The 12,959-nt window shown below is 34.2% G+C and overlaps 1 protein-coding gene across 8 annotated transcripts in view; it reads left to right on the top strand.

The window, feature by feature from the left end:
- TTC21B (tetratricopeptide repeat domain 21B) overlaps positions 1–12,959 on the top strand; it is an 82,040-nt gene that overhangs the window by 29,072 nt on the left and 40,009 nt on the right. For all 8 annotated transcript variants that reach the window (XR_004319898.1, XR_004319901.1, XR_004319900.1 and 5 more), the window contains exons 13-19: positions 455–612; positions 2,141–2,362; positions 3,912–4,150; positions 5,928–6,000; positions 6,945–7,055; positions 7,736–7,874; positions 11,672–11,778. Coding sequence is in view for 2 of the 8 variants with exons in the window: in XM_032479606.1 (XP_032335497.1) it covers positions 455–612; positions 2,141–2,362; positions 3,912–4,150; positions 5,928–6,000; positions 6,945–7,055; positions 7,736–7,874; positions 11,672–11,778 (1,049 nt within the window). In the remaining 6 variants the exon portion in view is untranslated. The remainder of the gene's footprint in view (positions 1–454; positions 613–2,140; positions 2,363–3,911; positions 4,151–5,927; positions 6,001–6,944; positions 7,056–7,735; positions 7,875–11,671; positions 11,779–12,959) is intronic.

Here is a 12,959-nt window from a genome sequence, read left to right as displayed (position 1 = left end):
ATTTTATGTATAGTAAAATTTTTTGGTCAAGAATGATTACTAGACTAAACCTTGTTTGTTAATGTAGCACTATAACATTCTAGCTATTTAAGTTTCTGTCTTTTATGTAACTTATTTTAATGAAATTGTAAATTAGAAAAAATTTTGACAAGGAAAATAAATGAAGTTACACTTCATAGGACTCTCAGTAACAGTGGTGTTGGATTCTGCTCATTTTACATTCTTTTCCTGATCTGCTCCTTATGACCAAGAGGTGGCCTGACTTTAGGTATGTACTTTCACACAGACTAAAATGAAGCAAACTAGTGCAGGTAGAGGCTAAACTATGGCCTGATAAATGGGGGACTTTATCAGAACTGTTCATAAGTTTAAATACTTTTCTCCCTCTTCTTTCAAACTTCTGCCTCTCAATCTTTTGAATTTGAATTATAACAGCGCTTTATTTCCTCATTAGGTGATATTGAAGCAGCTTATAATAACCTGCAGCATTGCCTCGAACACAGTCCTTCCTATGCAGATGCTCATCTCCTGATGGCTCAGGTTTATTTGTCTCAGGAAAAATTCAGATTGTGTTCTCAGTCTCTTGAACTTTGTCTGAGCTATAATTTTAAGGTAAGAGTTCCAGACTTAAGTGGATAAGACATAATCACCCTCCTTGAACCGTGAGCAGATGTTTACATATTTAAGTATTTTGTATTTTAGCTTGTAATATTTTGCTAATAAATGTGTTTTTAAATGGAAGATATTTTGAATCACAAGCAATAGGAGAAAAAAAGGAGGCAATTGGGATGTAGTTAAAAAAAAAAATCTATGGACTTGGCAACACTTGTGTTGCCTGGAATTAGTGTCTGGTCTTTCCACTTCTCTCTCAACCTCTGTTTTCTTTTCTATGAAACTTATATAATACTGTACTATTATAGTGAACATTAAATGCAATAATGAGTGTAAAGATAATTGTAAACTATAGAGCGTTATGCCAAATATTTTTATGTAAAGGATTTTACTGTGTTGCTTGTTTCTTTCTTGGACCTTGATTTTTAGTTACTTCTTTTTAGATATATCATCAAAAAATGCTTAGTCATTTTGAAAGTTAGCATGTGGCTTAGGGATATAAGCATGCTAGACTTCTATCCAAGATATTCAGTGTGAACACCCCATATCCCCAAGCATTTCAGAAAACACTGGGTTCAGGTGCTTTCTGAGCTACCTGGAGTAGTGGAGGAGCGCCTCAACTTTGATCTTGGTTGGCAGTGTCTTTAGCCTTGTGTGAGAACCCATTTTCTGTGAACTGAAGAATTCAAGTTCCAGGCAAGGTTTTCAGGAGATAATGCCTGTTTCTTAGGACAGTAGTTCTCAAGACTGGCGGTGCATCGTGACCCCAGTGCCAGTGCCCACGCCCCACCCAAAGAATCAAAACCTCCGAGAGATGAGTGTAAGCACAAGTGTTTACACAAGGCCCATAGGTAAATGTGATGCCTGCCTGTTGCTCAGAACCACAGCCTCAGGAGGACTGTGGCCATCCTAGATGTCAGATGGCTGCCAGTCACCTCATTCTCGACCGTCTTCTTCCCCTTGATTCCTTCCTCATTTGTTTTGTCCTTCTCCAATTTTTTCTGTATATGCCTGTATATGTTGGTATATTTTTTCTGTATATGTTGTGTATATGTTGATAGCCAAAATAAAGACATTACTACATGTTTCAGAGTAGTATCAAAGGCTAAAACCAATGTGTGACCAACGTGTCCTGAAATTTTTAATCTTAAAATTAGAAAAGAAAGTGTTTTTGGAAATCTAATACTTTGGAAATCTAATGTCTGTACTGGAAGTCTCAGTTAAAGCAAATCACTTTCCTCAAATAATTTCTTAGAATCTGCTAGCTTTATAAACTTTGGGTTCAGTTTTTCTTTCATGGTAGAAGCACTTAATCAACTTGTTTGTCATCCAGGGGGACACACGGTAGTGGCAGGTTACTTTAATTTAATACAGGAAAAGATCAGAAAGTAAGAAGACAGACATAGACCTCATGTGTACAATCACAGGGTAGATGGTCTTCAAAGATCCTGTTAGTTTAATGTTTGATGGATTGTTAATTATGTGTTGATGTTGTCCAAGGAAGTATTTCTGGATATTATTTTTTCAGGTGAGAGATTATCCTCTATATCATTTGATAAAAGCTCAGTCACAAAAGAAAATGGGGGAAATAGCAGAAGCAATTAAAACTCTGCATATGGCAATGAATTTACCAGGAATGAGAATTGGAGCTTCCTCAAAATCAAAGTACAGAAACACTGAAGTTGATGCAAGCCATCGTCTGTCAATCTTTCTTGAGTTGGTAGAGGTTCACCGCTTAAATGGAGAACAGGTGGGTCAAGTTTTAATTCAATGGCTTCAGTCTGAACTTCATTATTCAAGTATATATATTTGTAGGAAATGAAAAAGCTGAAATTATTCCCTTGACCAAGTGGTAAAGTTTAGAAAATTTATTTCTCAACACTTGGCACCAGATCATGTACTTTCTGTAGCTCTTGAAGTTAGGCATAAGTTTGTCCTTTATGTATCAGTGTACTTATGTTGGCTACCATGAAATGTAATAGTAAATGTATGTGTAATATAAGTAATAATCAATGTGATACAATGTACTATGATAGGTATTAATGTAATGTATATAATAATGTATAATTACTTTGGCTACCATGAAAGGTAGTAATAACGTAATATAGTTAGAATTCTGTGAATTCCTAAAAGGATTCTCACACACACACACACACACACACACACACACACACACAGCTAGAATAAAATGAAAGTGGTAGCCTGAAATCCTTATAGTTGAGAAAATGAAAGAACCAACCACTGAAATAATGCAGCTTTGGTAAACACATAGGACAATACTTAAAAAAATACAGATAGATCATTAAAATCAAATGCTTGAGAATAATACAGATAGATACATAGAAAGATAGAAAACAAGCATGTAATTCTGAGAAGAATTGTACAAAATGAGGACCTTAACATTTATATCTGTTTTGTAGGTTGCAGCAGTTGTTAATCAGTTATTTTCGTATTTCATATTTTAGTGGGAGTTAAGAAGGCAATGTCTAGATACTTGCCAAATATCAAAGAATTTTTTCATTAATAAATTAACATAAAATACATTTAATAAGAACCAATTCCACCAGATATAGTTGATTCTCAGATGCACTATTTATTTTCACACTTTAATGTTTCTTAAATCAGAATGTCTCAAATGTGTAAAGTTGAGATGAATTAAAATAAATGACATTTCAGATTCATTGAGGTACAGATTTGGAAATGAGGAAATATATTCACCTTAAGTATAACAAAAATGATACCCTGGCATAGGGAATAAAATAATTTGCTATATAATGAAGAGCCATTGGTTACAGTGAATGACTGTGGACTGGATCCCACCAGAGATGCAGTAATGAATGTGGCTAAGAATTTAGGCTTTGGAGTCAGGCTGCCTGAGTTTGAATTCTGATTCTGTTGTTCGTTAACTTCTTAACTCTCTGAATCTCATTTTCCTTACTGCAAGGTGGTAGGTAACAATAGTAATGACCTTAGAGGATTTTTGTGAGAATTAAATGGGTTAATACAATGCTGGACGCAAAGTAAATGTTTTTAAATTATAGTAGCAGCGATTCTTGTGTAGCAACTGCTGCTGACCTAGTTACGAGAACACTTTCCAGCTAACAAATATTTATAATGTCATCTGAATTTGGACTTGAGTTTAATTTTAAATTTTTGTACTTTTCATTCAAAAATCCATCAATATTTCATGAATATCATAACTGTGCTAGCATTTTTTGCTCATTCTCTACTAGTAGAAATTGCTGGTTTCTAGTGTAATTTGTTGAATTTTGAATGTTATTTTAATTTCATCTTTACAGCATGAGGCAGCCAAAGTTTTACAAGATGCTATCCATGAGTTTTCTGGGACATCTGAAGAGTTGCGTGTTACCATTGCTAATGTAGACCTAGCTTTGGCCCAAGGAGATGTAGAGCGGGCTTTAAGCATGCTTCGGAATGTGACAGCTGAACAGCCTTATTTCGTAGAAGCCAAAGAAAAAATGGCAGCTATATATCTGAAGCACAGAAAAGAGAAAATGTTATATATCACTTGTTACAGGTAAGTGGTCATTTCAACCCATTATATTTTGACACATTTATCTCCTAAAATTAACCCCCAAATTTATTTCTTTCCTTTAACTGCTTTTTAGACACTTTATAGATTCTTTCCTTAATGTGTTTTTGCTTCCTTCTACTGCCACCAACCACAATCACTCTAACCAAGTTACTCACTCTCCCTAAAACATAAATCAGAATAATCATGATTATTTCAACCTGTGGCTTACTCTGGGTTCTCAGCTCTCCTCCCTCATCAGATGTTATTTTTGGACCCTGAATCTTCCTGTTTGGGAAGGGAAAGAACAACAGTTACATATATTCTAACAGCTTAAAAGCATTATGTAACGTTAACAGTTCATGGGCTGTAGTCATATTTAACACTCAATACTATAGTTATAGCAAAAGAAAATTATGGCTTAGTATACGCCACACTAAGGTATGGGTTACAGAAGTGGCAGCAATTTAAAAAGTTGTGTCATATACTACTATATATAAAATAAACAACAAAGGCCTACTGTATAGCACGGGGCACTATATTGATGATGTAATAGCATATAACGGAAAAGAATCTGAAAAGAAAATATGTATGTATATGTATAATTGAACTGCTTTGCTATACACCTGAAAGTAACATTGTAAATCAACTACACTTCAATAGAAAAAAAATTTTTTTAAAGTTGTGTCATACACTGATACCTTTAGGTTACTGGAATACACAACACACACATACACAAGTGCATATATGTGCGCACACATACACACAGACATGCACGTATACACACACACAGGTTGCTCTCATTCCTCTCCCCAAACAAAAAAAGATACAGGCACATACTCCATGTGAGAGAAAATTAATTTTTATCTTGAGAACTTAGTAAAATGTTGATGAATAAGTCATATTGCTTCATCTATATTTTGTAAATATCAAAACTCAGAAAGCTGCTCAGATTCTTTGTAGGTGCTGAGTGACTCGAAATTGAGCAGCACCCCCTGTACAGGTGGATGGAGTGGAGTTCCCAGATTATATTTTCTGTGATGTTTCCAAAAGATCAGTGCTATCATCTCTAATGATAGGAAAATACTTTAAAATAGAGTTGATGTGTTTGGGTACACTATAGTATAGTAGTTAAAAGCAAAGGGTTTTGTTTCAGGTAGATCTGACACATTAGCTATAGTAAACTCTTAGCGTCATTTATAAAATCATAATACTCTTTTCTCATGGAGGTTTTGGACGAATTAAATGAGATACTGTAAATTAAAGACTTAGCATCACATTATTATTTGAACTCACACTTTGGTATTTTGACCTTTAGAATCTGCATTTTGCAGGTAAGAAATAAGCAGCAAATACCAAAGAAGATTTTATATTTTTTAAGGTAACTTGCAGTATATGATTTATGCCATGAATATCAGAGTTCAGGATGCATAGGAGGACAATAAGTGTTTATCATGTTTTGGAGCTTCATTCCCGTATCGTTTCAGAATTAAAGAGAGCAAAACATATTTCTGGATAATGAGAGTTTACATGTTTACTATCTACCTGTACAGATTTACCTGTGTTTCAGAAAATGGAAAGATTTAATGAAAAAAATTGTTGACCTAGCATAAACAATCTGAGTATGAGTGGGTTTTTTTTTTTAACATTACACTTTTGGTTGGGTATGAAGAAGGTACTCTGAAGGCAATTAGTAAATTGAAATAAATAAGCTTATTTTTATTTAACTGATTTAGAAGAAATTTGTATTCAATATACTAAGTAGAGCTGGTCTGATTTCCAGAGAAATTGCTGAAAGGATGCCCAGCCCTCGTTCTTTTCTTCTCCTTGGTGATGCATACATGAATATTCAAGAGGTAAGGTCTCTGATGCTACTGAACATAAATTTTAAAACAAACAAAATACCCAAAAAACTTTTCTTTGTAATTAGTATAACCATCCTATTGAAAGGAATTTAGGGTTTTTTTTCCAGTATTATTGGGATATAATTGACATGCAGCACTGTATAAGTTTGAGGTATGTAGCATAATGATTTGACTTACATCATGAAGTGATTTTCATAGTAAGTTTGGTGGATAGCCATCATCTCACATAGATACAAAATTAAAGCAATAGAAAAAAATATTTTTGCTTGTGATGAGAACTCAGGATTTACTCTTTCAAAAGCTTTCACGTGTAACGTACAGCAGTATTATATTTTTTGGAATGTTGTATATTACATCTCTAATACTTAATTGTAGCTGGAATTTTGTGCTTCTTAACCACCTTCATCCAATTCCCCCTCCCATTTTAATAATGTTTACCTAATGCTCAAAGATCCAGTCATCACAGTACAAAGGAGACAGCCATTATAATGAAGTTATTTTTTCAAGTTGAGATCCAGTTGTTCAGCACTACTGTTTGAAATAGAGGTGATACGAAAGATAAGGTCAGAGTCACCTTTAAACAGAAGGATGAAGAGAGCTACTGGTTGAAATGGTGATTTCTTCACAGGGAAGCAGTCCTCTGACTCTGATTCTAGCTGTAATAATGACGGCCGGATGAAGAGTCAAGAAGCCGTCTCTGGCATGACTTATTTAGGAAGACATGGGCATAAGTAATGTGGGTGGGATTATACAGGTAGTTAGACCTGCACTAGCGACTATCTCCTCTCTGAAATTGTTAAGGTTTCTGGACTTCATATGTACTTTATGAGTCTTGTTAAGTATTTCAGATGTAGAGCTTAATTACAGAAATGTTGCCATCTCATGGGATCCAGCTAAGCTGTTACTTTATTATCTCTTGTATCTGCCAACATTAGCCTGAAGAAGCCATAGTGGCATATGAGCAAGCATTAAATCAGAACCCAAAGGATGGAACATTGGCAAGCAAAATTGGGAAAGCTCTTGTCAAGACGCACAACTATTCAAAGGTAAATAAATACTATGAGAGATTTCAGCAAGCATCCTTTGTATCTTAATGGTTGTAAACTCCAAATGTGTCTTTATAAACTGGAATTTGTGTTAAAGACTTTCTCGGTGTCTCAGATTACTCTGCTGCATTTTGTAAAGACTGGACCCTAAGAAGTTTACTTTGGTGTCTTACACCAAAATTTTGCCACCAAATAAATTACGATAAACTTACTATTGTTGCATGTCTTTCATCATATGACAGCATAATAGACGTCCTTTCTGTTGAAGCAGTTGTGGTGTGCCATGTGCTTTGAGGGTTGGTTGGTTTGCTTTCTAGTAAAGATAATGGATTTTCCTTTAGTTGTTATATTAAAGCCCTACCCCTGGTAACTGTTAAATGTATACACAACAGCTAGCAAAGTATTTGCATTCAATGAAGTTCACTAACTTCTGCAATAAAACTGGTAAAAAAAAAAAATTTTTTTTGAACAAATACTTTAGCTACTTATCTTAAGAAATGCTAGCTGCCTTGTGTGATGTTTGAGTCTAAGAAGAACGGCATACTTAACCGATAGTAGAAATACATGGTAAGCTGCTTTTAGGTTATTTCCAGTTGCTCTAGGTCACAATGTGTGCAATATCTGTGCTTGAACGCCATTCTCATTGCCTTTCTTTCCTAACTGAAATGGATTTTGTGTAGGCAATCACTTACTATGAAGCAGCTCTGAAAAGTGGACAACAAAATTATCTTTGCTATGACCTGGCTGAACTCTTATTAAAATTGAAGTGGTATGACAAAGCAGAAAAAGTTCTCCAGCATGCTCTAGCTCATGAACCTGGTATGAAAACCTTTCTGATTTGAAAAAATATACCTGATATCTCTGATCTTTTTATTTTTATAGTAGTATGTATTTGTATCCTCAGTATATTATGTGTGAGGTTGGTTATTTCATTTATCAGAATATCACTCTCCTAAAATAAGATATTTAAAAATCTAAAAACAGATTTATGAAATAGTTAATTGTGGTATACAAAAGTACTTTACTTTCCAAAGTGACATAAAGGAAGTTTCCTTTAAATTGCAGGTATACCTGGTGTTTAAACAAGTAAACATTTTCATAAACCTTTTTTTAAGTTTGTTTTTGTTTTTGTTTTACATTAAGCACTATGAAAGAGTGTAATGTGGAAGTCTCGATTTTCTGCTGTGAATTCTACTTACCCTGTTCTCAAACTACCTCCCTAGGGGTAACTATTTTTATGCTTTACTGTATATTTTATATATATATTTATGTAAATACCTGAGTGTAACATGCATATTTTTTTCTTCTCATTCTTCCTATTCTGCAACTTTTTTCACATATAGTATGTTGCAGATATAATTTGATGTCAGTACGTTCATATCATTCTATCTGATGGAGTCACAATATTTTATAACTCTAAGTTATTTAACTTCTACCTAGTGAGTTTGTTTTCCATTCTTTTGATATTGTAAACCATGTTAAAATGAATATCCTGGTGTCTCATTCCTTGGTGTACACTTGCTTATGTTCTTAAGAGCAAAATGCTAAGTTAAAGGGCATGTACATTTAAAATTTAATTAGGTACTATCAGATTGCCTTCTTACAAGTTCATACAAATCTACTTTTTAAAAAAACATTTATTTTTAGTGGGGGAGGTAATTAGGTTTATTTTTAGTGGAGGTACCAGGGATTGAATCCAGGACCTTGTGCATAATAAGCCATGCACTCTACCACTGAGTTATACCCTCCTCCCCAACAAATATGCTTTTTAAAGATCTGTATTTTTAAATAAAATCAAGTGCTTGCACATTGCAAAAATTTAAAGATGACAAAAGTAAATGAAAGTTGTGTCCCTCTCCCACTTCAGAAAAATCCCCATTTAACCGCTTGTGTATCATCCTGATCAGTCTCCCCACCCCTGTCTCTCTTTCTGTCTTTCTCTCACATACACACAATTACATCACACTTTTCTACCAAAAAAGGAGTCATTATACCTATAGGTCTGCAGTTTGCATTTTTTATTTAATAGCTTCTCTCCATGTTGGCAAGTATAGTTTTTTTTTTTTTTTTTTTTTTTTTTTTTTTTTTGCGTAGGTAGAGTATTTATTCTATTGTATGTTGATACGATAATTTATTGGTGAGTCCCCTATTGATAGACATTTAGATCGAAGAAAAGTTAGAAACATTACTGAGACAAAATCCTGTGTACTTCCTAGAGTTGAATCTTGCCCCATTGTTCTTTCTTAAGGGGAAAAATGTCCTGACATTATGTAGTGTTAATTATAGAGAAAAAAAACTACCTTGCTTTTGTTTTGAAGACTCATAAGGTTAGATATCATTTTATAGCTATAGATCCTATTTTCACTAGGACCTTCCCTTCGTATCCTTTGTCTAGTCATTTACCTATTACTCATTCGTCTGTTCCTGGTTACTCACGTGGCAGATGTTTTCTCCCAGGCTGTCCTTTCTTTACCAAACTAGTTTCTCATTTCCTAAGTCAAGTAGAATATTTAACACCCACCAGGCTTTTCTCTTTTTGACTTCTGAATTTCTTGTCATGCTCAGAAAAATCTTCTCTAATCCTAATGTTACAAAAAAATTCTTTTGTTTTCTGGGATTTTTGTAGTTTTAATTTTTGTAATGGAGAACTTTAATTCATATACTTTAATTCACACACAATTTTCACTATATAGTTTCCCAAGTGAATAGCCAATTTTATTGAAATGTCACCTTTACCATACAACAGACTTTTTTGTACCTATCACTCTGATGATTCTGGTTGAGTAATTTTCTTCCTCCCTTCCTTTCTTTCTCGCTTTTTCTTTCTCCCTCCCTCTCCCTCTGCACTTACTGTATAGTGTTATTAATTCCATGAAAATATTTGCATGAGTCTTGGCAAACTTTGCTTGAAACGTTACACATGGTCTTAAATGTGGATATGCATTTTTTAAAAGGATGTGGAGGAGTGATTCAAGTAATATGTTTTACTTTTATTGGCTTGAGTATATTACATTTATGCAGTATACTTTCATTTAATAAATATCTGCGGAACACATCCAATAGTGTACTTAGACGCCTTCATGTGCATTTCATTACATATTATTTTATTAATGCTCACATTATTTTTGGGGCAAATCAAATTATCTCCACTTTCAAATTAGCAATCTAATACTCAGTTTTCTTGATATATCCAGGTTTACCTGGCTGATGAATAGTAGCACCTGGGTTCTAGTAAATATCTTAAACTTAGCATGTCTAACACTGAATCCCTGGTCTGTCTCCCCACATTTGTTCATGTGCAGCCTTCTTTATCTCAGTAACTTCATCCTTCTTTGTAGTTGCAAAGAGCCAAAATCCTTACCTTCTCCCTTGTCCTTGCCCATAGGAAATTTTCCTCGATTCTACCTTCGGATGTATTCAGAATCCTCCTATGTCTCTTTATTTCCACCGCTGTCACCCTGTCTAAGCTACCGGTCTCTTAGAGACGATGGTCTCTTCGGTGGATTATAGCAGTAGCCTCCGCCTGGTCTCCCTGTTTCCATCCTCAGCCCCACACCTGACACAGCCTTTCCCAAGCCAGCAGCAGTGCTGGCCCTTTTACACAATGGGAGTCCAGTCATGCCTGCTGGAGCTCAGCCTTGTCCCCCTTGCTCTCTGAGCCAGTTTTCCAGCGGCTCCCATGGCCCTTCACGTGTGCTTGTCGTTGCTCCTCTGACCTCTCCTTCCAACGTGCTCTCACCATTGTCGCAGCCTCCTTGTTGTTCCCTCTTCCAACTTAGAGCTTTTCTACCTGTAAGACAGCAATAACAGAACCTCTCTCTCAGGATGACACTTTAAAGAAATAACCTATATAAACCGCTTCAAACAGAATGTGGCATTGACCATGCACTCAGTAAATATGGAAGAAACATCTTGTTAATTATCTAAGCTTCTTTTATTACTCTTAGATTACAAAATAATACCAAATATTTAAATAGTCTTTACCATGTACAAGACTTTATTTTAATTGTTTTGCATATATTAACTTATTTAATAATTTACTAACTTTTAAATTTTTACAACAACCCTATGAGATAGGTACTATTATTTCCCCTATTTTACAGATGAAATAAGGCACAGACTGGATAAGTATTTTTCTTGTTCAGTTAGTACCATGGTTAGCCAGTAAGAGAGAAAGCCTAGATTTGAAACCAAGACAGGTTGGCATCAAAGTCAGTGTTCTTAATGACTACTTTATTGCTTATCAAGTTCTATTATTTAAAAAATAGCAATTGTCTTCTTAATTTGCATTTATCAGCTACCCTATCTTGTTTTTGAATGATTTCAATAAGCATAAATGCTTATATACTTAATGAAAATTGAAATTCTTATCTGTGTTACTGTTACCTCTTATATGTTGAAGAAGAGCCTCCAGTTGTTCAGTTCTTTAACTTTTCTTCCAGGCAGTTTTTATCCTAAATTTTTTTCCAGTTTAGCCATTCTTCAGTTAACTTACTGAACATTTTTTAGTTTTATTAACTATTTTTCAAAATCAAGTTTAAAAACTTACAGAAAATGTAAACATTTATTTTAAATGAATTACTGTTTTTTTCCCTATATATTTTATTCTTTCATAGTAAATGAACTATCAGTTCTCATGGAGGATGGACGTTCTCACATTCTTCTAGCAAAAGTTTATAGTAAGGTGGACAGACCTGATGATGCAGTCGCTTCATTACAACAGGTAAACTAACGCCTGTGTTTGTGAGGGCTTGAGGGTGGGAGGTGGGTGCAGAAGAAAATGTGCCACATGTGAAAGGTAGACAATCTTTTGGCCCAACTCACAGAAGTTAAGTCAAATAGAAATAATGACTGAATGCCAATGGATTGTACTGTTCAAATATATCATTGCTAATTATTGTAACAGTTAGGGAAGGTTGATGTTTTTAAGCCTATTTTACAGCTGAGAAAGCTTGCTTTAATAACTTGCATGAGGCCACATGACTAGTGTCATAGGCAGGATTTGAACTCACCTTTTTCCTCTTCCACTCGCTCATATCTTCTTCAATTTATCTTAATATTTTGTGGTTTTCAATGTAGAGGTTTTGCATGCATTTCCTTAGATGTATTCCTAAGTGATTGATGTTTTTTGATGATTTTTCAATTTCTAGTTGGCTAACAGGTTTTTTTATAAAAGATAAATTTTCTCTAATGCACTCTCTGCATCTGTTGATAGTCATGTGACTTGATCCTCCAGTTTTTTTCTATTGTGGTGTATTAAATTGATTTTTGAATGTTAAACCATATTGAAATAAATGTCACCTGTGGTTTTTTTAAAGATATTGCTGGAATTTAAAGATATTTCCTAATATTTTGTTCAGGGTTTATACATACATGTTCATGAGAAAGACTGGTCTCTAAGACATGCTGTTTCTTTAATGTTTGGAACAATTTAGTATTAATACTGTTGAGACTTTGAGGCATCTTTGATGGAAGATTTTTATTAATGGATTCAACATCTCTAAGTTTCAGACTCATTTTAAAATTTGTTGGTTTGGATGGCTATATTTTTTAGGTAATTTGTTCAGTTTATTAAATTGTAAAATTTATTGACATAGGTTTGTTCATTATATCTTATCTTTTGAATATCTGCAAGTGCTGTAAAAAGTCATCTTTTTTATTTTATTTTCCTTCTATTAATTATCAATTATGCCATGGGTTTCTTATCTTAATGTTTTCAAAGAACCAACTTTTGCTTCTCTGGCTTTATTAAGTGTTTGCTTTTTACCTCATTAGTTTCTGCTTTCTTTGGGTTTGATCTGCTGATCTTTTTCTAGTTTATTGAAATAGTATGTTAGGTAGTGGATTTTTAGCCTCTGTTCTTTTGTTATTCATTTAAGGTGATAAATTTCTCTCTAAGCACTG

The sequence above is a fragment of the Camelus ferus genome, chromosome 5 (genome assembly GCF_009834535.1).
Source record: "Camelus ferus isolate YT-003-E chromosome 5, BCGSAC_Cfer_1.0, whole genome shotgun sequence".
Classification (NCBI taxonomy): domain Eukaryota; kingdom Metazoa; phylum Chordata; class Mammalia; order Artiodactyla; family Camelidae; genus Camelus; species Camelus ferus.
This window is presented reverse-complemented; position numbering and strand designations above follow the sequence as displayed.